At 38.8% G+C, this 25,000-nt stretch overlaps 1 protein-coding gene and 1 long non-coding RNA gene across 2 annotated transcripts; one reads left to right on the top strand and one right to left on the bottom strand.

The window, feature by feature from the left end:
- Window positions 1-673: 673 nt before the first annotated feature.
- LOC109911666 lies at window positions 674-7,159 on the top strand. The gene is made up of 2 exons (XR_007261394.1): window positions 674-755; window positions 6,389-7,159. It is a non-coding gene; the product is annotated as an uncharacterized LOC109911666 (long non-coding RNA).
- A 3,097-nt stretch (window positions 7,160-10,256) lies between these two features.
- On the bottom strand, window positions 10,257-24,316 carry LOC109911665 (long-chain-fatty-acid--CoA ligase ACSBG2-like; the record flags this gene model as incomplete). Its single annotated transcript, XM_048593314.1, has 7 exons — window positions 10,257-13,260; window positions 13,628-13,874; window positions 16,621-16,760; window positions 19,047-19,264; window positions 20,389-20,622; window positions 21,855-22,036; window positions 24,140-24,316. Coding segments are annotated over 7 exons (1,317 nt in total), but the record flags the coding sequence as incomplete, so codon positions are not given.
- Window positions 24,317-25,000: the final 684 nt, after the last annotated feature.

Genomic DNA, 25,000 nt, shown 5'->3' with positions numbered 1-25,000 from the left:
ATGAAAGAACAGGTAAAAATGGGAATGGTTATGTACAGTACTGAAGCTGTTCATCCCAAAGGGGAGTCCAAAATTGATATTTAACTGTTTTAGTTAAATCCCACCAGAAATTTGTCGCAGTCTTTTTGTTTCTCTTTGTATGGGCAAGCATCTCCATTTTGCAGTGAGGGACAAGATATTGGGATGGCAGCATTAGCTTGGTGACCAGTCTTCGATCATGAGGTTTGCACCTACTGTCTTACTGAAAGCCTTCAGCTCAAATCATTTGGAGTATCGTCTGCGGTCTGACCTTCAAGGTCTTGGCATCAAATGGAACACACAAGCCCATGGGCTTTCATTGTGCTATTGTGAACAGTTAGTTCAATTCTGCGCCACTGCCATTACTTCCCCATTAGAGTAAAACTACTATCTTGTTGAATTTTACAATGCCCAACTAAATGTCTAACTGAGCAAATACATTGCCTCTCCTGAAGAGAATGCTGTTGGAGAATTTAGTGCAGTCCATTCTGTAAGCTGTCAGTTTACTCTTTGTTGCTTTGAACTAGCCAAGCACTATTTTGGAAGCTTTTGGAAATGAGGGGGTCCAAATGTCAACCTAATTGCATCAAAACTAAAAAGTAAAGGTTAGTTTTTGCAGTCTGATGCCAAGGTAAAAACTCTAATGTTAACTTTCTTTTCTGCAGTCATATACAGAAGAGTTGGTAGATCTGCATCGCAGGTTAATGGCATTAAGAGAACGCAATGTGTTACAACAGGTAAATTATAAATGCACCCTTGGACAGCATGCACAAACTTTTTTATTGATAGTGTTGCTCCTTTTAAGTGCTCATATCATTTTAAATAAAATCACAAAATGCATTGTATAATTAATATCTGGTTGCATGCTGTTTTAAGTAAAATTTTAGTTTTTTTTTCCCCCTCGTGCACAGGTGCTGCTTGGTTTACCTAAATTTTTGATCTGGCTGCCCATTAAAGCATTTGCAATCTTGGCAAGCTTTAAACACTTTTTCCATACTTCTGAATCTATTGTTTGAAATTACTTCAATTTGATTTTTACTAGGCTGATCAGAGCTGATATTCCATGTGTGGAAAAGTTATAGAGTCATTATAGAATAGGAGGAATCCGTGCTGGCTTCCTGTGAAGCAGCAGTCAGTTCCATTTCCATGCTTTACCCATGTAACCCATCATGTTTATTTCCCTCACTTGCCCACCTGGTTTCCTTATTGAAATTATTGATCATCTACATTGGTGCAGAAGTAGGCATTCAACCCATCAAATCTGCTGTGCTATTCAATGAGATCATGGTTGATATTATAACTCTCAACTGCACTGTCCACCACAGCCTTGTATTTACTTAAATAACCCAGCCTTCACAGCCCTGTACAGTAAATAATTCCACAGATTCAGTACCCTCTGAGGGAAGAAATTCCTCCTCATCTCTGTGTCTTAAATCTGTGACTCTTTATTTTGAGGTTATGCCATCTGGTCCTAGACTGTCACCCATAGGGGGAAACGTCCTGTCCACATCTACCCTGTTAAGTCCCCTACGAATCTTCATTACTTCAATAAGGTCAGTTCTCATTTTTCTAAAATCCAATGAGTACAGGCCCAACCTACTCAACCTCTTCTCATAAGACAGTCCTGCCTACCCAGTTTCAGCCAAGTGAACCTTCTCCAGACTGGCTCTAATGCTAGTAAATCTTTCCTTAGATAAGGGACGCAAAACTGTTCACAGTATTCTAGCTGTAGTCTGAATAGTACCTTGAACAGTTTTGGCCAGATGTCCCTAATTTTACTCCCCATTCACTTTGGAATACAGACAGACATTTCATTTGCCTTCACTATTACCTGCTAAAATTGGATGCTGCCACATGTCACCAGCCTGCACTTGAGTTTTTATCTTAGGAATCCTGTTGTTCTGCTGCACTCACCTCGTCTGGCACACCAGGAAACTTTCTGGCTCCTGCCATGAGTGTATTGGAAGGGTTTTCACACTGATAATCAGCCTGTTTAGCTGCATGACGATGCAATTTTCATGGCCACCAAGTGGGTCTTGATCCCAGTGCTTTTGGCCCAGAGGTAAGTACACTAACACTGCTGCAAGATCTCCTCAATAACTTGTCTGTGGTGATTTTATAGATTTATTGCTTTAAAAAGTTCTTCCTCATATGCCACCTACATCTCTTGTCCAGAACCTTAAATCTGTGTCTCCTGGTCTTTGTACCATTGAAGAAAAGCAGATACTTGGAGCTTGTGACCTTCGCATGTAACCAATGGTATATAATTAAAACTCTTCCAGCAAGTTTTTAAAAGTTTCACATCTAAAATTAGATATCCAGCTGACTTAAGCTAAAAGAATCAAAGATCCTGTGACCCACTGATAACATCCCAACCTCTGGGATAGAAGGTCTGGGTTCAAGTCCCACCCGCCCTAGAGGTGATTTTAAAAAGTAATCCAATTCAGTTTGGTTCTATAGGGAAGTACCTTTGACTACTCAGTAAACGGCAGAAAACCTGGCAAGTAACAGGAAATAATCAATCCATTGCTGCAACAATTCAGTGGTTTGTTTGACTTGCCATCATGAAATCTTTGTCTAGCTGAAAATTTCTCTGCATAAATAATGTGCAACAAGTAGACAATTTTGATTAAAATGCTTAATTTTAACCCTCAGATTTGCCTGCAAAGTGTTACACATTTACAGAAAATGTTTCCTCCAGAGAGTTGAATTACTGAGCAGGCAGTTTAGAGTTCTTTGCAATTCACTTAGCATGACTGTCGTGCATTGGAAATGGATGCTGTCAGTCTATGCTGCCCAAAATTCTGCTCCTACTCTTATCAGATTATATGGTTGTCAGCCGTATGGCGACATAATTAACTTCATACTGGCCTGTTTTAGCATTTCTGCTGCAGTTGCAACCTTAAATATAAGTCTAGAGTTGTGGGATTTTAAACGGAACTGTTCCTTTTCCACATTTATCCTGTTACTATTTTCACATTATCCTGTTTCTTTCTGTATTTCGCTTTCACTGGGTACTATCAAAACCCTAATTTACACTACTTACCTCATGACTTGATTTCTCAATACACTTCTATTGGGCCACAGTCTTCAAGAAATTACAAGTTATTCAAAATGCTGTGGCAGCTTTTCACTTTCTACGCTACAGTGCACTTATTTTAAATTTCCTATATTTGAGAAGCAAGAATTTAGCCTTTATGTAATATTGTGTTTCACCAAGTATGGTATCAAGGAACCCGCTATCAAAACTGGAATTAAGGGGGAGACACTCTACCAATTGGAATCATATCTAGCATAAACGAAGAAGGTTGTGGTTATAGATGGGCAATTATCTCAGTCACAGGACATCTCTGCATCTCCTCAGAGTAGTGTCCTAGACCCAACCATCTTCAGCAGTTTCAATTATGACTTTCTTTCCAATCATAAGGCCAGAGATGTGAATGTTCACTGATGATTGCTCAATGTTCAGATTTATTCATCATTCATATACTGGGCAATATTCAGGCTTGGGCCATTAGGTGGCAAGTAATATTTGTGCCACAAAAGTGCCAGGCAATGACCATCTCCAAAGAAGAGAGAATCCAACCATTGCTCCTGGACATTACCATTGTTCAGTACTCCACTTACAACATTTTGGAGGTTACCATTGACCAGAAACTAAATAGGAACAGCCATATAAATACAAGGGCAGGTCAGAGACTAGGAATTCTGTGGGGACTAACTTAACTCCGGACTCCTCAAAGCATGTCCACCATCTACAAGGCACAAGCGAGGTGTGTGCTAGAATACTCTGCACTTGCCTGAATGGGCACAGCACCATCTAGGATTAACCAGGCTAATGATTGGCATCCCATCTAAAACCTCCAAAGTTCATTCCCTCCAATAACATACAGTGACAGCAGTGAGCACCAACTACAAGACTAACTGAGTCTCCTGAGACAGCACTTCCCAAATCTACGACCTCAAGTACCTCGTGGGACAAGGGCAGTGGATACAATAGGAACATCACCACCTGCAAGTTCTTCTCCAAGTTGCATATCATCCTGACTTGGGACTATATTGCCATTCATTCGTTGTTGCTGAATTGAAATAGTCAGAGTCATAGAGCATGGAAACAGGCCCTTCGGCCCAAACGGGTCTTTGCCAACCAAAATATCCATCCACTAACCTCATTTCCCTGCACTTGGTCTATATCTTTCTAAATCTTTCCTATCCATGTATTTATCCAAATGCCTTTTCAATATTGTTAATGTACCCGCCTCAACCACTTCTGCTGGCAGCTCATTCCATTATGCACATCCCCCTCTGTGTTTTAAAAAAAAAAAAAAAAAAAAAACTCCTTCAGGTTCCCATGTATTCTTTCCCCTCTTACCTTAAAAGGATGCCCTTTAGTCCTCGATTCTCCAACCCTGGGAAAAAGACTTGAATGCATTCACCCTATCCATGCATCTCATGACGTTGTACACTTCTATAAGATCCTCCCTTAGTCTCCTACTCTCTAAAGAAAAAAGTCCTAGCTTGTCCAACCTCTCCCTATAACTCAGTCCCTTGAGTCCTGGCAAAATCCTTGTAAATTTCTTCTGCATTCTTTCCAGTTTAATAACATTCTTCCTATAGCAAGGTGACCAAAACTGAACACAATACTGCAAGTGCACCCTCACCAACGTCCTAAACAACTGCAACATAACTTCCCAACTTCCGTACTGAATGCCCTGACTGATGAAGGCCAGTGTGCCAAAAGCCACCTTCACTGCCCTGTCTACCTGTGACTCCACTTTGAGAACCAGGCACCTGAACTGCAAGTCCCTCTATTCCGCTACATTCCTTAACACTCTTACATTCTCATGAAACTCCTACCATGATTTGACTTTCCAAAATGCAACACCTCATACTTATCTATATTTAACTCCATTTGCCATTTTATGGCCCACTTCCCCAGCTGATCAAGATCCTGCTGCAATTTCTGATAACCTTCCTCACTGTCCACGATATCGCTTATTATAGTATCATAGTGTCGAATCCTGGAACTCCTTCCCTAACAACAATGTGGGTGTATCTGCAGCACCTGGACTGCAGCAGTTCAAGAGGACAGTTCATCACCATCAACTTCAGGGCAATCAGAGATCGGCCATAAATGTTGACCTAGCTGGTGACTCCTCATCATGTGAATGGTTGAATTGAGTCAACTTGAAATTCTCCTGTGATGGTGTCAACTGTGGTTCATTGTAGAACTTCCATCTCTGGGTCAGAAGATTGGAGGTTTAAACATATAATCAAGACTGCCACTTCGTTAAGAAGAGCACTACTTTTTGGATATTGTTGGTAAAATAAGGTTCTAGCTACTCTGAAGCTTGAATGACATTATTCAAAAACTAGGTGAATATGTGGAACAGCATTTATTTCTAATATGCATTACAATACAGATTATCTGGTCATTCTTCTCTTTGCTGGATGTGGGACTTATGAAAATTGGCTGTCATGTTTTTCTACATTACAATAGTACTTTTTAAAAATTAATTAATGAGATGTGGACGTTTCTGGCTAGGCCGTTAGTTCTTGTCCATCAGCTTGTAACCAACACATTGCTGTGGGTCTGATCACATATAGGCCAGAACAGATTGCAGATTTTCTTTTTGAACATATGTTAAAGAATCAAATGGGTTTTTATAACAGTTGTCACATGTTTGGCATTAGGCTTAGCTTTTAATTGAAGTTCACTGAATACAGTTTTACTGTCTGCCCTGGTGTACTTTGAATCCTTGTCCCTAGAAGGTTAGAGTGGGTTTCAGGATTACTAGTTTAATGACATTACTGTTACGCTACTTTCATCTCATCATCTGTAAAGTTGCTAAAACATCCCAAAGTCATGAAAAGGACAATATAAATCAGGTTATTTATAATAGAGAAAAGCAAATTGGTTCCTGCTGAAGTTAAGCTTTTACATGGTTCTGCATTTCTCATCAACTCCTCTAGAGTTGTTGGCTTATTGCACAGTAAATAGAATTTTTTTTTAAAATTAATGATTTTGAATAGATGGAAGTTTAGTAGCTGTTACTGAAACTGTGGGGAATAAATTTTGTACATGAAAAATACATCATTTAAATATACAAGTGTGTGGTACTGAAGGATTTATCCAATTGAAGTTGTACATTAATTTGTTTCACAATCAACCAATATTACTATTCTTCGCACAGAATGAAATAATCTCTTTGTGGTTAATCATTACTGTCAGCACCAAATACTGTGCTGTATTTTTACTGTATTATCGATTGTTTACCTTTTCCATCAAAATTGACTTGGGTAAGACTCTTAAAGATTTGATTTGAATTTCTGAGCTTGGTTTCAAGTGATCTTTGTTTTCCTTTTACAGATTGTAAATCTGATTGAAGAAACAGGACATTTCAATGTTACAAACACAACTTTTGACTTTGACCTTTTCTCACTGGATGAAACCACCGTCCGTAAGCTACAGAGTTACTTAGAAGCTACAGCCACATGACAAGACTTGGGCTTTCAATGCAGACTGTAGTATTTTTAAATAAGAACTAAGACATTGGACTTCAATCCCTGTATGATGGAAGGTGCAGCCTAGGAGATGAGCGACAATGTTACTGGATATTGAAAACTTTGTTTCAAAACTGAGGCTCAATTTAAAACCAGCGCTGCATGGGATTAAGAAAGTCATTGTGAAAGCGTAAATTTTATCACCATTTATCAATTCCTGAAAGGATAGCTATTCTACTAGGTCAGGAGCAGAAAGAAAGGAAGAATAGTGAGTGACTTTCTCCTCCAAGAGGTGTTCACCTCTACATGCTACCAGAGGAACAAGAAAGAAATGTTTTTAAAGAAACATTTGATGGGACTTTTGTTTTAGTTTTTAGTGAACGTTAAATTTTACCTGAAGACAATAGAATTAATGTATATATTCTGCAAGAACAAATGAGCTACATCCCTGATGTGAACCGAAGAATTCTGTGGTTTCTAATAAAATGCCAAATGATACAGTTTTGCTGTGGAAATAAAATTCTGTAAAGTGCTAGACACATTACTGAACTTGGTTTCACTAATGTGGTCTCCGAATCCAGTACAGATCTATTGCATTGTATATTATCTAAAGAATATATATTTTTGAACCCATTGAGTACTGACTATCCTTTCCCACTTCCGTAATATGTACACATTTTAAACACATTTATTTTAAATAACATCTAATTAAGCTTTTTTTTTTAACTTGCCACATAGAAGGACACCAAAATTCAAAGAATTTTACAACGCAAGAGACCACTTATCCCTACCCCTTCTGGACCTAGCCTCCAAAGACATTTCTTGCATTTGCTGTTAAACCATATCATTTTTTTTTTCTTTTAGGTTGCAGGTCTATTTCCCTGCCACAATTTCTTAATTCTTATTTGCCTAACTTTTGTCTTTAAGCTGATGTGGAATCTTATCGTTGCCTTTTGCTGATCCATAAATACTCCATCTGCATTTTGTTTCAGTACAATTTTCCCCCAAAGAACTGTTAACCATACATTTAATTTTGCAGACACCAAGTTAGGCCAAATGGTAAATGAGTCATAGTAGAATGTTGCAAAGAGATATTGATAAAAGTGCAAGGTAAGAGTTCAATGTCTGAATCAAAAACAAAGTTGCTGGAAAAGCTCAGCAGGTCTGGCAGCATCTGTGAAGGAATTAACAGTTAACGTTTTGGGTCCGGTGACCCTTTCTCAGAACTGATGGTGGCTGGGAAAATGTCAGTTTATATGCAGAAAATAGGGAGGTGGATGGGGTAGGGCGTAAACGATAGGATAGAGCCCAAAGAGAGAGAAAGACAGTTGGACAGACAAAGGAGTTGCTAACGATCAGGCTGGGAGGGTGAGTAGTTGATAATGGGGACTGTTAGTGACTAACAACAGGGGGTGTGTAGTGGCAGGCTATGTGGTAACAAGGCCTGGTATGTGGGGTGGGGGCCTGGGACATGGGAGAGTTTAGGCACTAAAACTATTGAACTCAGTATTGAGTCCGGAGGGCTGTAGGGTCACCAAGCGGAAAATGAGGTGTTGTTCTTCCAGCTTGCGTTGGGCTTCACTGGAACACTGTAGCAAGCCAGAAACAGAGATATTGGCCAGGGAGCAGGGTGGTGCCATTCAATGTCTGAAATTTGGCTATTGTCCACTTTGAACCTAAGAATTCTGTAAATGTTGTGAATCCATGAATGATAGATATAGAAGAATCCCAATATCAAAATGCTTAAAAGCTAAGGGGCATAGTATAAAAAAATTGTTATTCAATAGGCCAATGCGATAAGGGCTGCAACAGAAAGGAGTGAAAGTTGTGCTGATGGGGCCAAATCAGCTGTGATTGACCCCATCTGAAGTACTGAATTCAGTTCTTGACACTGTATCTTAAGACAGCTACATTGCCAGGCAGGGGCTGTGGCACAGTGTGCTATTAGCATTGTTCAGCTTGTTGATGAGATCAGTGTGTGGCCTGACCTGGAAGGTGAACTTGGAGCAGGTTGTGGAGTGGCTAGAAAAGGCCAAGATGAGTTTTAAATTTGAACTTTTCTCTGGTATTTCTAGGCCTGAAGGAGTGCCTGTATATTTACTGGAGAGTGGTTGTCGGCTTCCAGTTGACCACCTTTCCTCATTTAGATCACCTCCTGCTGCAACAGTTTTTCACTTGTTTTTCTTCTTTTCAACCACATGCAATAGCGCTTCACCAGCTATTTTGCACCATAATTAACGCACAGTTTGATAAAATTTGTAGTTCATCTTTCCAATTGCCAGAGTAGTGCCATTTTTAAAAAATTGAAACTCAAAAGCTTTCTAGGACTAATCATTACTAGTGTTCCAATACGAAAGAGGACTATTATATATAATGTAGCACGGTCCTAAATATTCTAACAATGGTTGGGAAAAATCTCCAACAGTAGAATTGCATTGTCAGAGATAGGTTCCATGGTGTTGTTTCAAATCATAGCAGTATTGCTGTTGATAAAGATTAGAAGTGGCTCCAGAATTTCTGGTGCTGGACTAGGCATGTTACATTTACAAAGGGGTTTCAATTCTTGTCAGCAATGTTTTTAAATTCTAATCCAAGGTTTTACACAATGGAAGCATCAGGATAACCTCTCCAGGAAAATCATACCTTTATACCCCAAAAAGGACGTTAGCACATCTTACACCATTCAGCATCTAGTGTTAGCCCCTTTGAAGCCTGAGTAAATACCACATTACCCAAATCAGAGAGGGTGCAGTGAGAATGAAGAATCATTTGGGCTTCTGGATGACCTTGTTTTTGAAGGGTGGATTGGTTATAGGGAAGGTGAAGTCATTGGGGAGGGTAGCGCAATAAGGTTACTGCCAATTTTTTAAAAATCTAGGCTGACACAACAGACATGGAAATTCCAGGCCATTATTCCAGTGCACTGGATGGATGTGAGGACACTGGGCTGAAGGTTGTGTCCTGTACCGAAATCATCAGATTTTCTCTCGTATTGAAGCTGAATCCTCTTTTGGGATCTGGTAAGAAAGATAATAGAATTGTAAGCACTGGGTCCATTCAGAGTTGGATCAAAGGACAACTTTGTTTTTCTGTTGGGATTGTTGAAATTATTTTGGAAACTTGTACAACCTGTTGTTACATGGACTGAGGCAAGTGATACTATTTCCCCTTGTACTATATGGTTCAGTTTTGTTTTTGTTTGTAAATAATGATTTGGTTGTCTAAGACCCGAGTATTGCTAAAAATAAAGACATTTTATTGAAGCGTTTTATCTGCCTGGCCTGCAAGATGATAATCTTTTAACAAAATGTCTTTTTTCAGCAATACTTATTTTTTTAACGTGAACTTTATATTCTGTTTTTAAGTACTTGTTAACTGATTATTGCTATAAAGCAGTGCAGCTAGACCAAAATGTGGGGTGACAATTTCTATCCTTAACTCATCAGACTGTGACCATGTTTTAAATGAAGAGGTGGTCAAAGAATTTTTTTTCATTATAATTGCTACTGCTTAAAACAAATGTAGCACCTCTGCCTTTTCTGTTTTTGAGTTTATCTGGTCATGGTCACTTCTGGTCTAATCTTAAAAGTAATCAGTCGTGTTATCATATGAATGGGTCTTCTATTTTTCTGTTCATCAAAAGAAATCACTGAAAATCTAACAAATGTAAAAATGATCTTTTTTAAAAAAAAATCCAGTAGTAGGACCCGTTGAAATATCATCCTTCTGAAAGATTACTGGTTTCACAACTTTATTTGAAGTACGCAATTGTTCAACATTGCATATTACATGTTCATGCAAAATTTACAGTCTGCAGCAATAGAATAAAACATTACAGTATCCATATTTACACTGAATACAGTCTGGGTGTTATCATTCGTGGTAAATAGCAGTAATTACACTTTAAGGATTTTTAACGTAGTGATTGGTTGCAAATATATTAAGATGTTGGGTGACAACTGGTAACAAGATCAATGAAGTATTCTTTCAAATGATAATGTAGAAGAAATGTTAATTGGGCAATGTTTACAAACTTCAGGTGACATGTTGCCATGTTGGATACTGCATGAGGATTGTGTTCAGCTTATAAACTGGCATCTTGCATACAATGGATGTGGTACATTACTATTGAGAAATAATGCTTTCCTATTATTTTCCCAATTGGTGAGAAAACCAAGTCAAAATTTTTCATTTCATAATTCAATAAGAAAAACATAATACTTTATGTAGAACAACTGCTAGTAAAACCACTGTATAGATCATTCATAGAATATTAAGGTGCCAGTTTTACCATGTTTTATAGCCTAATCAAGTTACTGCCAAAATGCTATTCCCTGCAGCCAAAGGAATCTTGGGATGGCTAATGGGTTGCTTTTTCTCTGGTTAATACCATTCCCCTTCACAAAGTTGGCATTATTTCTGAAAAGTTCAAAACTGGTTTAATTCATACTTACAAAATTATAAGTGTTGCAAATAAACATGTACAATAATTAAGGTTTTGAAAATTTAGTCCCAGCATTTCATTTTTAGGTACTTTTTACACATGGTATTCTGGAAATTACATCATAGGAGTCCTTTGTAGTCCAATGCATTTATGTCTGATCTTAGCTGTTCAACTGAAGCTAGCAACTGTAACCTAATTTCTATGCCTTTGTTACCTGTTAATCTATTCCAGCATACCCCTGGCCAATCTCTCACTATCTCCCTTTTAGTATGTTACAGGAATTAAATATTGCTCAGTGCATCACATTCTTTGAACACAATCTTTCAAACACCCTTGGATATGGATATTAAAGTACTGGAGAACAGTAACATTGAGAAAGAGGAAAAAGAATAAATCATTAACTATAAACACATAAGAGTGGATAAAGCTTGTGGAAATCAAACTTTATCCAAAGTTAAAATGGTAAAAAGACATGGATTGAGTCAAGGGTAACCAACATTGATTGTAGCAGAAAAGTCATCTTTCTGGAAATATGGAGCACTTACAAATAAAAGTAGAAATTAAGGTGTATTGTCTTTGAGATAGGTTAGCTCAGTTGACTGGACAACTGGTCTGTGGTGCAGTGATGCCAGAGAGATTACCAGGAAGGATTCTACTTCGCAACCTCTCCCTTCGCCCGAGATATGGTGACCCTGGATTAAGTCAGTATGAGTCGTGTCTCTCTCTCTCTCTGAAGGGAGTGCAGTCCTATGGGATGGCAGGATGATGGCAACTGTACTGGAGATAATGTATCAGTATAATAAAAAACAAAAAAACTTGTGCTGGTTGGAGAAGTGAAACAAGTTGAGCAGTGACATTTACATGATCTGAACGTAGGTGTAGAGGATACAAAATTTGCACACAGCATTTAACAACAAAAGTGACAGTGAACAATTTCAGGAGGCTGAAGATAAATTGGGCAGAATGACTTCATGTAAAAGTTGGAGTGCAGAAATACAAGTTTACTTGAATATTCGAAGAGATCAAGTTACATATAACTGTAAAAATCCCTGAACGTAGGGTTTTGGTTTCAGAATTTAAAAAGCAGAAATGAAAAATATGTAAATCTTTGGCACCCTTCTTTCAAAGTAAATGAAAAAAGGTTTTGGTTGTGAGCAGAACCAGATGATACCATGGCCCTTACTGCTGTAGAATCACTAACATTTCTATTCTAATGGTTGGTCAAAAAGGGCATAAAGCATAAATTTAAACTGATTTTAAAAAAGACCAAAAAATAAATCTATTATACAGGGTATGGTTGTGTCAGAGAGTAGCCAAGTAGAACCACAGTGAAAGGAGAATCCAGTAACTTTTCAAAGGGGATGAATAGCTGAGAAAGAATCTGATCTTTTCTTTCAGATAGCTAGCATACACTCCTGTGCTGTAAAAGTCTATGATTCTACAAAATTTAAAGCACTGCCACATTATATTGTGACTTTTCATTTATAAAAACAATTTTTTTTTATTTGGCTGATCCAAATGGGGCTGTACAATTCTTCTACAAAATGTACATTTGAAACAAAAATATATTTTGTCAATTTTACTTTAAGAACAATAAATAGCCCTAAAAACAAAGAAATAATATGACATGTTTAAATAATTTTTGGGGATGCTGTACAAAAATTAAAGGAATGGAAATCTTGGAATAATAATCTCTACATACGGTTTAATTAAACTATAAAATATGTGATCACTTCTTTGGAGACTGTAATCATGTATAGCAGAATATCTGCCATTTGTCACAGATTTTGTAAACATTTTATTCTGTATCCAAGTGACATCACTCTAAACAGAATTGTTGCTGCTGGCCCTTCATGTTTACTACATTTCAGCATAATCCCACCTTAGGAAGTCAAATACCAAAAGTTGGATTAATCACCTATATGCGCATACATTTAAGTATGGAAAAATAACTTTTCAAACTAGCACATATGCAATGCTGGCACAATGCCTGCACTAAGCATTTTATAATAAAAAGCACTTGTTCTAACAATTGTTAAAACAATTGTGAAACATGAACATTTATTTGAGACATATGTAGAAATGCAAAAGTTGATGTTAACATTGCAAAACAAAATTATAGACAAACAATGTACAAATCCAGCTGGTGAATCACTGCTGTAGTAACAATGAAGTCTAATTTGCTGTAAGTGGATTATCTGGAGTGATTGGAGTTACTGCATCCTTGTACAAGTCATCGATTTGGTCACTATACATCTTCAACACAACAGGCCTTTTCAGTTTCATTGTTGGACCTGTGATTAACAAAGGGCAATACACCATAAGTGAGATTTATAACAAAACGTTGCAATACAAAATGATATTTTCTAAGAAAAAAAATTTTAGCTTGTTTTTAAAAATTGTTTTGACTGCCATGCTACCAATTTCTAAAGGAGCAGTGTACTTCTGGCTTGCCATTTTCCTGAGATAGGGATCTTGATGCATATGTAATAACATAGGCAGAGAGAAAAACCACTACTATTACATAATAAAATATATTAGAACACCAGCTTGCTTAGCCACTTGTTCACTGTATGTATGTTTTGACTTGTCCTGCTTTGGAATGATAAAATTGGTCTACAACTTGTGCAATTATATCCAAGCTTTATTTTTATTCCTTACCTAGTTCTCCTCCTGGAATGGAGAAGTCCTTTTCTAAAAGAAGCCACTTCTGAATTCGCTGTGCATTAGATGTAGCCTTTTCATTCACATGGTTGATGCATTCTTGTATGGCACTGTATATGGAAACATCTTTGCTGGCTATGATTTCTGATGCCTTTGTGGCTTTGCTGCCCATCCTTTGGCAGAACTGAATTGCTGCTTCTGACAGATCATCCTGTGGCTCACCAGTATCGCTGTTTACATTGCACTGGAATATGGTTTAAAAAAAACATTACTGTGCATGCTAGTAACATTAGCACAAGGAAGGCACTTGAATAGGAGAAGGATGAAGGAAGCATTTCAAAGTTTCCCTGAAGGTTTTTCTAAAGAAATGCAACATAGATATAAACATCTGGGAGACACTTGTTCAGAAGCGAAGACTTGGAGAAAAGGAACCAGAGAAAGGAAGGCCAGCAACCTGCGGGCCAAGGATTAATTTCACCTCCTGGAAACACCATGGGTGGCGGAGATGCAGCTCTAGGATTAGGCTCATCAGCTACGTGAGGACATATAGAACCCATGATCAGTGACATAGGAAATTCTATGTCGACAATCATATTCCTCAGTGAATGACTGCTGATGACGATGGACAAACATACTTACACAAATATAACTCTTATTGGTGGTATTAAAATTGCAACTTAATCCAATGAATTAGAAATAAAACAAGTCAGTGCTTTAAAAACTTTTTCCCCTGCCAATACTTAATTTAAGCAAATAAGTTCTTAAATAGGGATTTTTAAAAAAAAAAGGAACTTCCTCACACAGGATTACTTGCATAAGAAATTCAAGGAATGACTACTTGAAAAAGTTCTTATTAAATATATTCAACCAAAAACCTCAAGACCTGTTGGATCAGTTTATCTGGTCGAACAGTAGTCAGGAAAGAGAATCAACTGCATACATAAATATCTCAAAGGTGAGTTTTAGAATTGTGACACGTATATTGAAGAATAAAGGCAGTCTTCAAGACACACCTTCTGTATTTTAGTTCTTCTCCACACACCGTTAAGTGAAGAAAATAACAAAGCTTTCTTGGAGACATTATATTCAGAACATAGGTTAAAATTTAGCAATGCTCAGTGACAACTGCTTTATTGTGCTATTTTGATCATGTAGACACACACATTAAAGGCAATATGGGATGGAGAGTAAGTGTTTTGTGACTGGTGGGTTTTATTTTTCAGAATTGGAGGCTATAATCCACATTTATCAAGTGCAGATTGAAATTCAGCAGGTCTAGTGGTATCTGTGAATATAGAAACAGTCAACATTGCATCTGGAATGACTTCATCAGACTGAGGTTTAGAATAGATTTGAGGGGAAAAAATGTTTTCACCCAAAGGGTCGAGTGGGGGGAGCATTTGGAACTCACTGCCTGAAAGGTTGGTAGAGGCAAGAACCCTCACAACATTGTGAAGTATTTTGAGGAATACTTAAAAAGCCCTTAGCATACAAGGTTACAGCTAAATGGTGGAAAATGGAATTTGAGTAGATTGGCGCCTGATGACTGGAAATGACGGCGTGAAAGGCCTCTTTCTGTGCAGTAAAGCACTATGACTCTATAGTTAGGGCTGATGACTTAAGCTTAATCATAGAAGTAGATTTTAAGAAGCAACTTCGAGGAAATAGAGATGGAGATGTTAAGGGAGAGAATTCCAGAACTTGGCTCTAACACCTGAATGCCCTGTGGTAATTGCTTTGACTTGTGTGACCAGTAATGTAACTTGGACAAGATCATATAAAATAAAGTCCAAAGGCAAACTAAATTAGGTATTTATGAACTTCTGAACGGAAATTCATCCTTTCCATGATTTCCTCAAGATGATCAGTAATCGAATATGGAGACTACAGGGCCAACATGTTCCAATAAAGAAAAAGGGTGGGACCATCAAATTCTGTGAACTCCAAACATTGGGGGATATACAGCATTGGCTAAAGAGAAAAACAGGGGGATGATATGGGGAGAAAGTCTGGAATTCAATTAAATAAATTAACATAGATGGAGAGGAGATTTTGAGTGGTCTGAGGGCAAAATTTTCAATTCATCTCTGACCATAGTGGTGCCAAAGGTCAGCCATTGCAGTATTGTTATTCAAGGAGGGGGAAGGGATAAACCAGGAAACTACAAAATCAGTCTAACCTCTGTTGGGGAAACTATTGGAAGCAATGCTGAGGGACAGAATTAATCTGCATTTGGAGAGGCAGGGATTAATCAAGAACAGTCAGCATGACTTTGTAAAGGGGAGATCAATTGTGATCAATTTGATTGGATTTTTTTTTGAAGAGGTGACTGTGTGTAGAAGAGGGCAATGCTTTTGGTACGGTCTAATTAGACTTCAAGGTTTTTGTTAAGGTCCCACATGGGAGTCTGATAGCTAAGAGCCCATGGGATCCAAGAAAATTTGGCAAGTTCAATCCACAATTCCCTGAGTGATCAGAGGCAGAGGTTGATGGTGAGCTTTTCCAACAATTTCTGTTTTGTTTCTGATTTATAGCATTCACACTTCTTTCGGTTTTTAAACTTTGGATCCAACTTGATAGGATTTACGGGAAGCGTGTGCGTGGTACACAGCAGCCTATAATTTTTTTTACACAATGCATGGATAACTGTCACCTCAAAGATATCAAGTGGACTTGATGTAAATGAATGAAGAATTTCTTTAGAGTCAGATCGTAGAAAACAAAATCTACTTATTCAGAAGGAATATTTATATAATGAATGGTTAAGATAAATGTTTCAATTGAAATTGGAAGATGAGCTGGCAAATTGAAATGAGATAAATTTAAAGGGCTCACTTCAGTTTGCATCTTAAAACAATTTAAACAATGAAATATAATCCTGGCCTCTACACATTTCTTTCATTCTCACTGTATACCTTCCATGTTAAATGACTTCCTGAATGCATTTACACAGCCCTGTGGCTATTGCTATTATAAATCAAATGAAATACCTTTAGTGTTAATAACATCGATAGGAATTTGCGTTTGTCTCCTATCAGCATGACATTGCTGATGATTGGTAAACGTTCCTTTACAGCATCTTCGATGGGAATTGGTGGTATGTTTTCCCCACCAGCAGTGATAATCAACTCTGGATGATAGAAAAAAAAAGGAAAAATTAGCAACAATGAATTCCACAATGATGATGAAGCACCTGTATTTATGGCAACTTGCATAACCTCCAGAATTGGCAAAGCATTGTGTAGGCAATTAAATACATTTTTGGAAGGGCAGTCACTGCTTTAATGCGGTAGCACCAAGCCCAGTTAAGAATCCTGGGTCAATTTGTGACGCAGGATTTCATCAGTCTCTTCCAAGGTACACTGCACTGAACAAGCAGGGCGCGTGTGTCAGAAATGGAACAGGTCATGGTACACTGCTGTAATCAAGTCATCTTATTTTTCTTTTACACAAATTAACTGCAGCTGGATCTAGTGGTTGAAGATGCAGGAAAATCTTACAGTGCATTAGTGTTTAGAGGTTTGTTGATGTACAAGGTTAACCGATGAATCGGGCAGGATATATCTTGCTGTTCAGGATCAGGAAACCTGGTGTTACAGATGGTCAGCAGATCTCCTTGCAGGATCTGCCCCATTGCTCCTGTTCATTTTGATCAATAATCCCGTCACCCCCACAGATGATTACAGGAAGGAATGGAAGAGTGTGAGAAAACCCTACAAGCAGACCGACTGACCAGACAACAGTACTGGGGTCTGTTTTTTAATCTCAAAAGTATAACCTGTGGGACTTCCAATGACATCCTGGTCTGTCAGTCCCTTGGGTTTATTGGCTCAGATGATATGTAGCCTATTACCACTCAACTTTTGAATGCAGAAACTTGATGTATTACTGAACACCTATCTTTTTAGGAGATGTCTGGAAATCCCTGTTCAGGCTGAATCTGTATCCAATGCTTGTACTTAGTCTGATTCTTTTAAAAAAATTCCTTGCTCAAGTCAGATCTCAAACAATTCAACCTAACAACCCCGGAATCCTGAGGATGCATTTGTAAAGTGAAAGGAAATGCTCAGTAATAATTTTAAAATCATTAATATCTGTAGTGATTCCTCACCAGATTTCTGCAGGTAACTGTCTTGGACCCAGATTAGATGAGAGTACTTTGCATGCATTCCCTGTTTCCAATCACTCTCACATCAACAGTGAGCCTTCATGCGCCAGAGTACCCTACTTAATCCTCTCTAAGCCACACCTTAAAATTCACCTCTTGGATCCAACTACTCGTCTTCAATCCTATTAATAAATATCCAGATATATTAAAGGTAGGGTTGCCAGGGTTGGATGGTTTGAGCTAAAAGGGAGAGGCTGAATAGGCTGGCGCTATCTTCCCTGGAGCGTCACAGGATAACAGGTAACTTTAGAGGTTTATAAAATTGAGAGGCATGGGTAGGGTGAACAGACAAGGTCTTTTGCCTGGGGTGGGCGAGTCAAAAACTAGAGGGCACAGGTTCAAGGTGAGAGGGAAAAGATTTAAAAAAGGGGCAACTTTTCCCATGCAGAGGGTGGTGTGTGTATGGAATGAGCTGCAGAGGAAGTGGAGGAGGCTGGTACTATTACATTTAAAAAGGCATCTTGACGGGTATATGAATAGGAAGGGTTTAGAAGGATCTGGGTAAATGGGACTGGCTTTATTTAAGATATTGGGTGGGCATGGACGAGTTGGACTGAAGAGTCCATTTCCAAGCTGTACAGCTCTACGACTATGAATTTCTTTCGTAAACGCTGGTGTGAAACATCTTGATACACTTATTAAAAAGATGCTATGTGATTGCCAGTGGTTGTTGGCAGGTCATTTAAGTAAGTGCTAGCCCCAGAATGTGGGGGCAGCTCTCTCGGATCTCCCTGTGAGATCACCATACATCTGCTGGCCAGAAACTGAGCGCGGTGATAAAGTGGCTGTTGTGACTATTGTCATATGATATTGAGAATGGAAGGCTTTCATAAACAGCATCTCAACAGTGATTGTTTACAAATTTTGCTAGTGTCATTATAAAAAGGGTTCCAAAAGATTAATATTTTATGTTGGGAGATTAAGAAAATTCAATTGCTAAAGCCAGTCATGTTCTTGCAAAATATGTAAAACCTTTTATTGTTTAACTTTTTGGTTTTAAACATTGGAACTTTTAGTTGATAATGAAAACATTTCAAAAAGCATTTTGAGTGATCTATTGAGAAAACAATACACAGTCTCACACAGTTGTCAGATGTTGGAATTACGCAGTGGTAGCCTGTACTATAATTGGGAACATAGAAAATTGATACACAATATGACAAGACAAGATAAAACAAAACTGCAAGTAAGATTTCGCAGTCCTAAAATGTGTACTTTTTTTTGTAAGTGGTACATGAAAGTACTTACCTTTAATTCTTCCTGTGATATATAGAAATCCATTCTCATCATGTTTCCCCAGATCTCCTGAGTGTAGCCAACCATCCTCATCAACTGCTTCAGGTGTCTTATCATCCATGTGCAGATATCCCATGAACACATGCCGGCCCCAGAAACAGATCTCGCCACAGCCATCATCATCAGGATTGAAGATTTTTGTTCTGCAGCCTGTCATCACCTTTCCACAACTAGAAGAAATAAATAGAACAAATGTTAAAATTTTCAAAAATAAGGAAAATTTAAGGCTGTAATTCCCCTGAGGATGAACTGGTGGCTCATGTATTTTATTTGCTGCATGCCATGTAATGGAGCACAGACAGCATTGATTTTTTTTCTCTGCAGTCATTTAAATGCAGTTAGTGCTCACTGCATAACTAGCATTAGAGGGAAAATACTAGAAACTCCTGAACAAGAATCAGACCTTCTTAAAGCAGCAAAAGTTTGAAATTGGGGATTTTCAGCTGAGGTAGGAGACTGTGAAATGCAATTTACCATGACCTGTTCCATTTCTGACACCTGCGCCCTGCTTGTTCAGTGCAGTGTACCTTGGAAGAGACTGACGAAATCCTGCTTCACAAATCGACCCAGGATTCTTAACTGGGCTTGGTGCTACCGCATTATAGCAAAGCGTTGTAAAGATGGAGTTCCAATAATATAATTTGCACACAAAATAATTCAATCCAAAAGGAACAAGGGCAACATGACAAGGGGTGAAAGGTCTCAGCAGAACTTTCAGTGCACAATTTTACCTCAATGGCTTGTAATTGCTGCACCCTTACAGGTGTGTTTAATGGTCTAACTCTTCCAATACAGCAACACATCAGATTTCCCGCGGCTCTAATGATCTGCATCCAACAATTCTTTAATAGGATGTATATTATAGGACAACAAGCCCCTAGGACATCAACGTAGCTTCGTGAAAAAGGCAGGGCTAGCACAGTAGAACACAAAGCCAGTGATCTGGATCTTGTGCTTCACCTGGTCCTGCACTACTGTTCATCTGTTGGCAGCAAACTGGAGAAGGCTTTCATCCCTTTGAGATAACATTTCCTTCACTACATTTGCAAAATGTAATCTCCAGCACAGTGCATTTGGAGGTACAATTACACTAAAGACCTGTTACATTTGTTTTGACTAGAATTCACATGGATCAGTGATACGAAGCAGAATTCTACACCACAACTGGCAGTGCAGAGCCAACGTCTTCCACTGGTTACCACTTAACTAAAATCTGGAAAAGAAGATGGCTGTTAAAACACAGCTTTTGCTCAATTTGGCCATTCAAAATCCAAACTGAAGAGAGTGATCCTACCTTGAAAGTCTGAAGGCATCAGGTACGGAAATGGTGTGTGGTCCTGAGCTTTCACTCATTCCATATAACTCGTATACAGGGATGTTGAGACTAAGGAAGAACTCCAGCGTGTCTTTGGTTATTGGAGCTGCTCCTGTGTAACATTTTGTGCAACGAGTCAATCCCAAAGCATTGCGAACCTTTTTAAACACTAGCTCATTGGCCACTCGGAAGTTAAGTGAAACAGCATTATTTCTGAAAAACAGAACACAAGTATTTATTTCCAGCCTTTTTAAAAATGTAATGGACTTTGTCTCTCAAATCATAAAACAGTACAGTCTATACCATTGATGCACCAAAATACAATGTATCTAATGCATAAGTGAATGTGATGTTGGGGTATTGTTGCTGGACCATTAGTCTGGACACCCTGTCTAGTACTCTGGGGTTATCAGTTCAAATTCCACTATGGCAGCCAGTGGAATTTAAATTCAATTAATAATTCCGGCATCGAAAATGTGAAGTCTCAGTTTCATAGTCACAAATACTATCATTGACTGTCATAAAAACCCATCTGGTTACCTAATATCCTTTAGGAAGGAACTCTGATGTCCTTATATGGTCCGGCCTGTATGTATTTTCAGATAAACAGCAGTGTGGCTGACCCTTCTCGATCCCCTCTGGAATGGCCGAGTAAGCCAGGAAGTTCAAAGCCAATTCGGAATGAGCAACAAATGTTGACCTCGCCAGAGATGCCTCCATTCCACGAAAAAAATTAAAACAAATAGCCCAGAAAATTTTCAATAACATATAACACAGAGTTTAGAAGCAACATATTCTGGATGTAAATGGACATCTTTGTTTTGCTCCTAAACCCTTGTAGCAGATGGTGAAAAATTAATGCATCTGGTACTTTAATGTTGTGATAAATGTAACAAATGACAAAGAGGCAGTTTGCCCTCAGTGGGCAGCAGCTATGGTGGAGGCTCCTCTTTGTCTGTTCTCTCTGAAGAAGAGACAGTCCATAAAAAAATCTGTTGGTGAAACGTTCAGTTTGTTTTGTACACCTGCTCTTTGTGCAGACAGCAATACTTGTCTATAGCTGTTAATTCAACTGAATTGGGAAACCTGTTTGGGTGAGAGCGGAGCACCGCTTTTAGAGATTTTGCAGGACCTTAGTAACAGCAACAGCTGACATTTTACATTGTACCCAAAGTGCAACATATAATTCACTGACTTGACTGTTAAAACACAAAAATAGGACGAGATCCTGTTCACTGACTTTGTGTCAGAACTACTTGGTGATTGCTTCTTGTGTGTTGACCACAACATACGCGGCAACACATTTCACAAGCTCTGTTTTTGACCTTCACTTCAAAAGGTAAAACTGTGTTTGAAGGAAGGTTTTGTCATTATGATCAAATGAAGCAAATGGTTGAATCCAAGCTGGATGAGAGGGAAAACTAATGATTAAATTATATACATACCCATGCATGCGATTTAAATTGGTTTTTAAACCAACATCTTTTGCCCAGGAGGCAACTTTCCTCCTAACAGTCGAGGATTTTGCTCCTACAGTTTTCATTTTCTCTTGCATCTTCTCCCACACACGAGGCACGCCCATAAATGCTGTAGGACGGACCTCCCTCATTGTGGTCACCAAAGAGCCCTGAAATCAAATCATAATTAGAACACACAAGTAAATTTAATTGCACCTTGGGCAACTCTTTCAGTAATTTTCACTGCAAAATATTCATCAAGAATCACTTAATCAAGGAAAGGTCAGAGTCATATGCCCTGTGCTTTTAAAATCCACATAGTATATCCAATAACATTACACAGGTTGACACAAAACAAGCTGTCCCCGATATCCCTGGTCTTCTGCGTTCCAAATTTCAACTTGTAAAATAGCAAGATCTGTACAAGCAGTCCCTTCTAGGGAATGTTAATCTTCCCAAATTCCTGGTTTTAGTCTTCTTCACCCTTTTCTAACAAATCCAGTAACAGGGAAGCAGCAAATCCCACTTGAAGTCATTTGTGCCAGAGCACAGAACAGAGCAGATTTTTGAACATCAAGTTCCAGTCGATGTGTCAAATACAGTATGTAAACTGGCTACTATGTATGAAATAATTTGAATTTTAACTGTGAAACTTTGCAGCCAGAGGGTGTGTTTTGAATTTCAAAAGAAACAAATAATTACAGATTAAGATCATTTAGGCTAATCAAAGTTGGTTTGCAATCCATATGAAGTGTAATATTAATCTCATTTGTCCACTATAATATGCCTTTAACACTCATTCCTCGCTGACTAGCTATTAAGAGCCGACTTTTCCCACGTTTTGGCAAAGCAATCTTTCCAAATGGAATTCATGGCACGCCCCCCTGCCATGGTCCACGTTGGCATTTCTCAGTTTTTGCTCTTCAGCTCAGTTATTCGGCACCTGGCTTCTTTAATGCTCTTGTCGTGAAATTGTCTGGCAGGAGTGCTGACCAGGATGTTGGGATGTTTGTGCTGCTGAAATATCCACAGCACTTCAAACACTGCACGCCAGAACGTGTCCTTTGCCCTGTGGTACTCCAAACATTACACCCAAACCCCCAGATTTGAGAGTTGCCATTCCCTTGTGGCCACATGCTCCTCCCACATCGAGGCCTGCGATTGTCACTTGGGATAAACACCCTTCTAAAAGTTTCCCACGTCCTCCTACACTGAGATCCCACCCCCCCTCCAATCATGAACTGTCCCTTTCACTATAATTATTTACTCAGTGTTGACTAACACCATCTACAGACATCACTATCCCACCTTCCTCAGGGCTCTACGGACTGGCCCATGATGAAGCCCCCAACCATTAAATGTTCCAACGCCCAGGGCTGAACACAGCCTAGCCCACGGACTAGCCCTAAGCCTGGCTTGACAGGGCGGTCCTGACTGAGCACAGCCCAGTCCCCAAGATGCATATCTTTGCAGCCCCTCAACTGACTGCAATCCCCAGAAAATTCCATCCATTGTTTCTGCTGCAATCAAGAAGTCAGGTTTGCATCTTTGACTACATTCAGCCTTACACACCAAGGCATCTGCTCTCTGACTGTCGCCTCATATATTTGCCCCCTTGCCACCATTTCCATGGTTCATTATTGGTGGCTTCCTGTTGTGTAGGACCCAACCTCTGGAACTCCTACCAAAAACTCGACCTTCATTCCCTTATTTAATGCTGTTGTTAAAAATATAACTATTGCACCAAGCATTTAGTCACCTCTCTTCAGCTCCAAATGCATGGGAGGTGTGGCCATGCAGCAATGGGAGATGTGCTGCTCCAGGGAGCTAACAGGCTAAGCAATAGCAATGTTCCTATCAAGATGCCATGGCAACCTTAAAAGGAACTGCTCAATGCAACATGGAGGTCGTCTACAGCAAACAGAAACAGGAGGGACCAATGCTCCTAATATTTCCCTTCTTTAGCTTGGTGTTAATTCTTGACTCATTATGCTCCCGTTAAGCATCAAGATGTTTCCCTTATTAAGACGTGCACGTCATTTTTAACATATTGTTCAAACTGCACAAGTTTGCAGCTGAGGTACTTGAGATCTACAGGAAATCCTGTGCTGCAAATAAAAACCATATGCAGTATTCTGGCTGCAAGAACACACAAACCAGATTGTTTCTAACAATGGAGAAGGTAGTCAACGTATAACAGCCCCTCTTCTTATTAATATACACAAAGTAGTATTTATTTAAAAATTAATATTTCATGTTGCATTATATTTTACCTTCAGTGCATCAGGTTGTGCAAAATAAGTGGTGCCTCCAAACATTATGGACAGCCAGATATCGATCATTTGCGCAGCAATATGACTTAGTGGCAGGTAGCTAACAATAGCTTCTTGGCTTTCAGTAGCTGGTCGCAGTTGCACCATATTTCCTGCTGCATAAGCTGTCCATGTTAGCTGCAGTTATAAAAGAAGCATTGTAATGGTCTCATAACCAGAAAATATGACTGACCTAAACATGAGACACAGCTTCCATTATTGCCCCACCTCTCCCCCATTATAAGATGAACATGATCCTGATATAACCCATTTATTAGTCATCCCTATTTACCCTGAGGTGATCACAGTTTTAGATGGCTGCAGTTCTTGTGACCATGACTTTCCCTTGGCGGGAAAGCAATACACATTCACCACTTTATGTAAGGTTTCTATTGGTTCTAAAAACAAATGGAGATTCTGCCTTAGTATTTGCAGTTTCAAACTGACAGGACCTATTCTCTAGTAACTGCTTCCTTCAAGCCTGGAGAAATGGGTACTTCAGGAACGTTGTGTACATGCAGTGGCATGTTACTACGGCATACACTTAGAAAATCTTGACTTAGCTCTCTCAAATTTTTATAACAATTATAACTGTTGAAGTGCTTTTTTTTTTTTTACAAAAAAACTTTCATAACCAACCAGAAAGCTGAATGCTCCAATTGTTCCCATCTAAATACAACTCTTCAGCAGAGAGAATACAACAACTACCGAGAGGCTATTTTGGTGCAGTGGTAGTTTTCCTACCTCTGGCTCAGGGGGTCATGGTTCATTACATTTTTTAAAAGGTAAAGTTGCTATAGTCATAGTGGACCATAGGGCTGC

The sequence above is a fragment of the Rhincodon typus genome, unplaced genomic scaffold, assembly GCF_021869965.1.
Source record: "Rhincodon typus isolate 14 unplaced genomic scaffold, sRhiTyp1.1 hic_rhity00002650, whole genome shotgun sequence".
Taxonomy (NCBI): Eukaryota; Metazoa; Chordata; class Chondrichthyes; order Orectolobiformes; family Rhincodontidae; genus Rhincodon; species Rhincodon typus.
The sequence above is the reverse complement of the archived record's forward strand: the minus strand, read 5'-3'. Positions and strand labels throughout refer to the sequence as shown.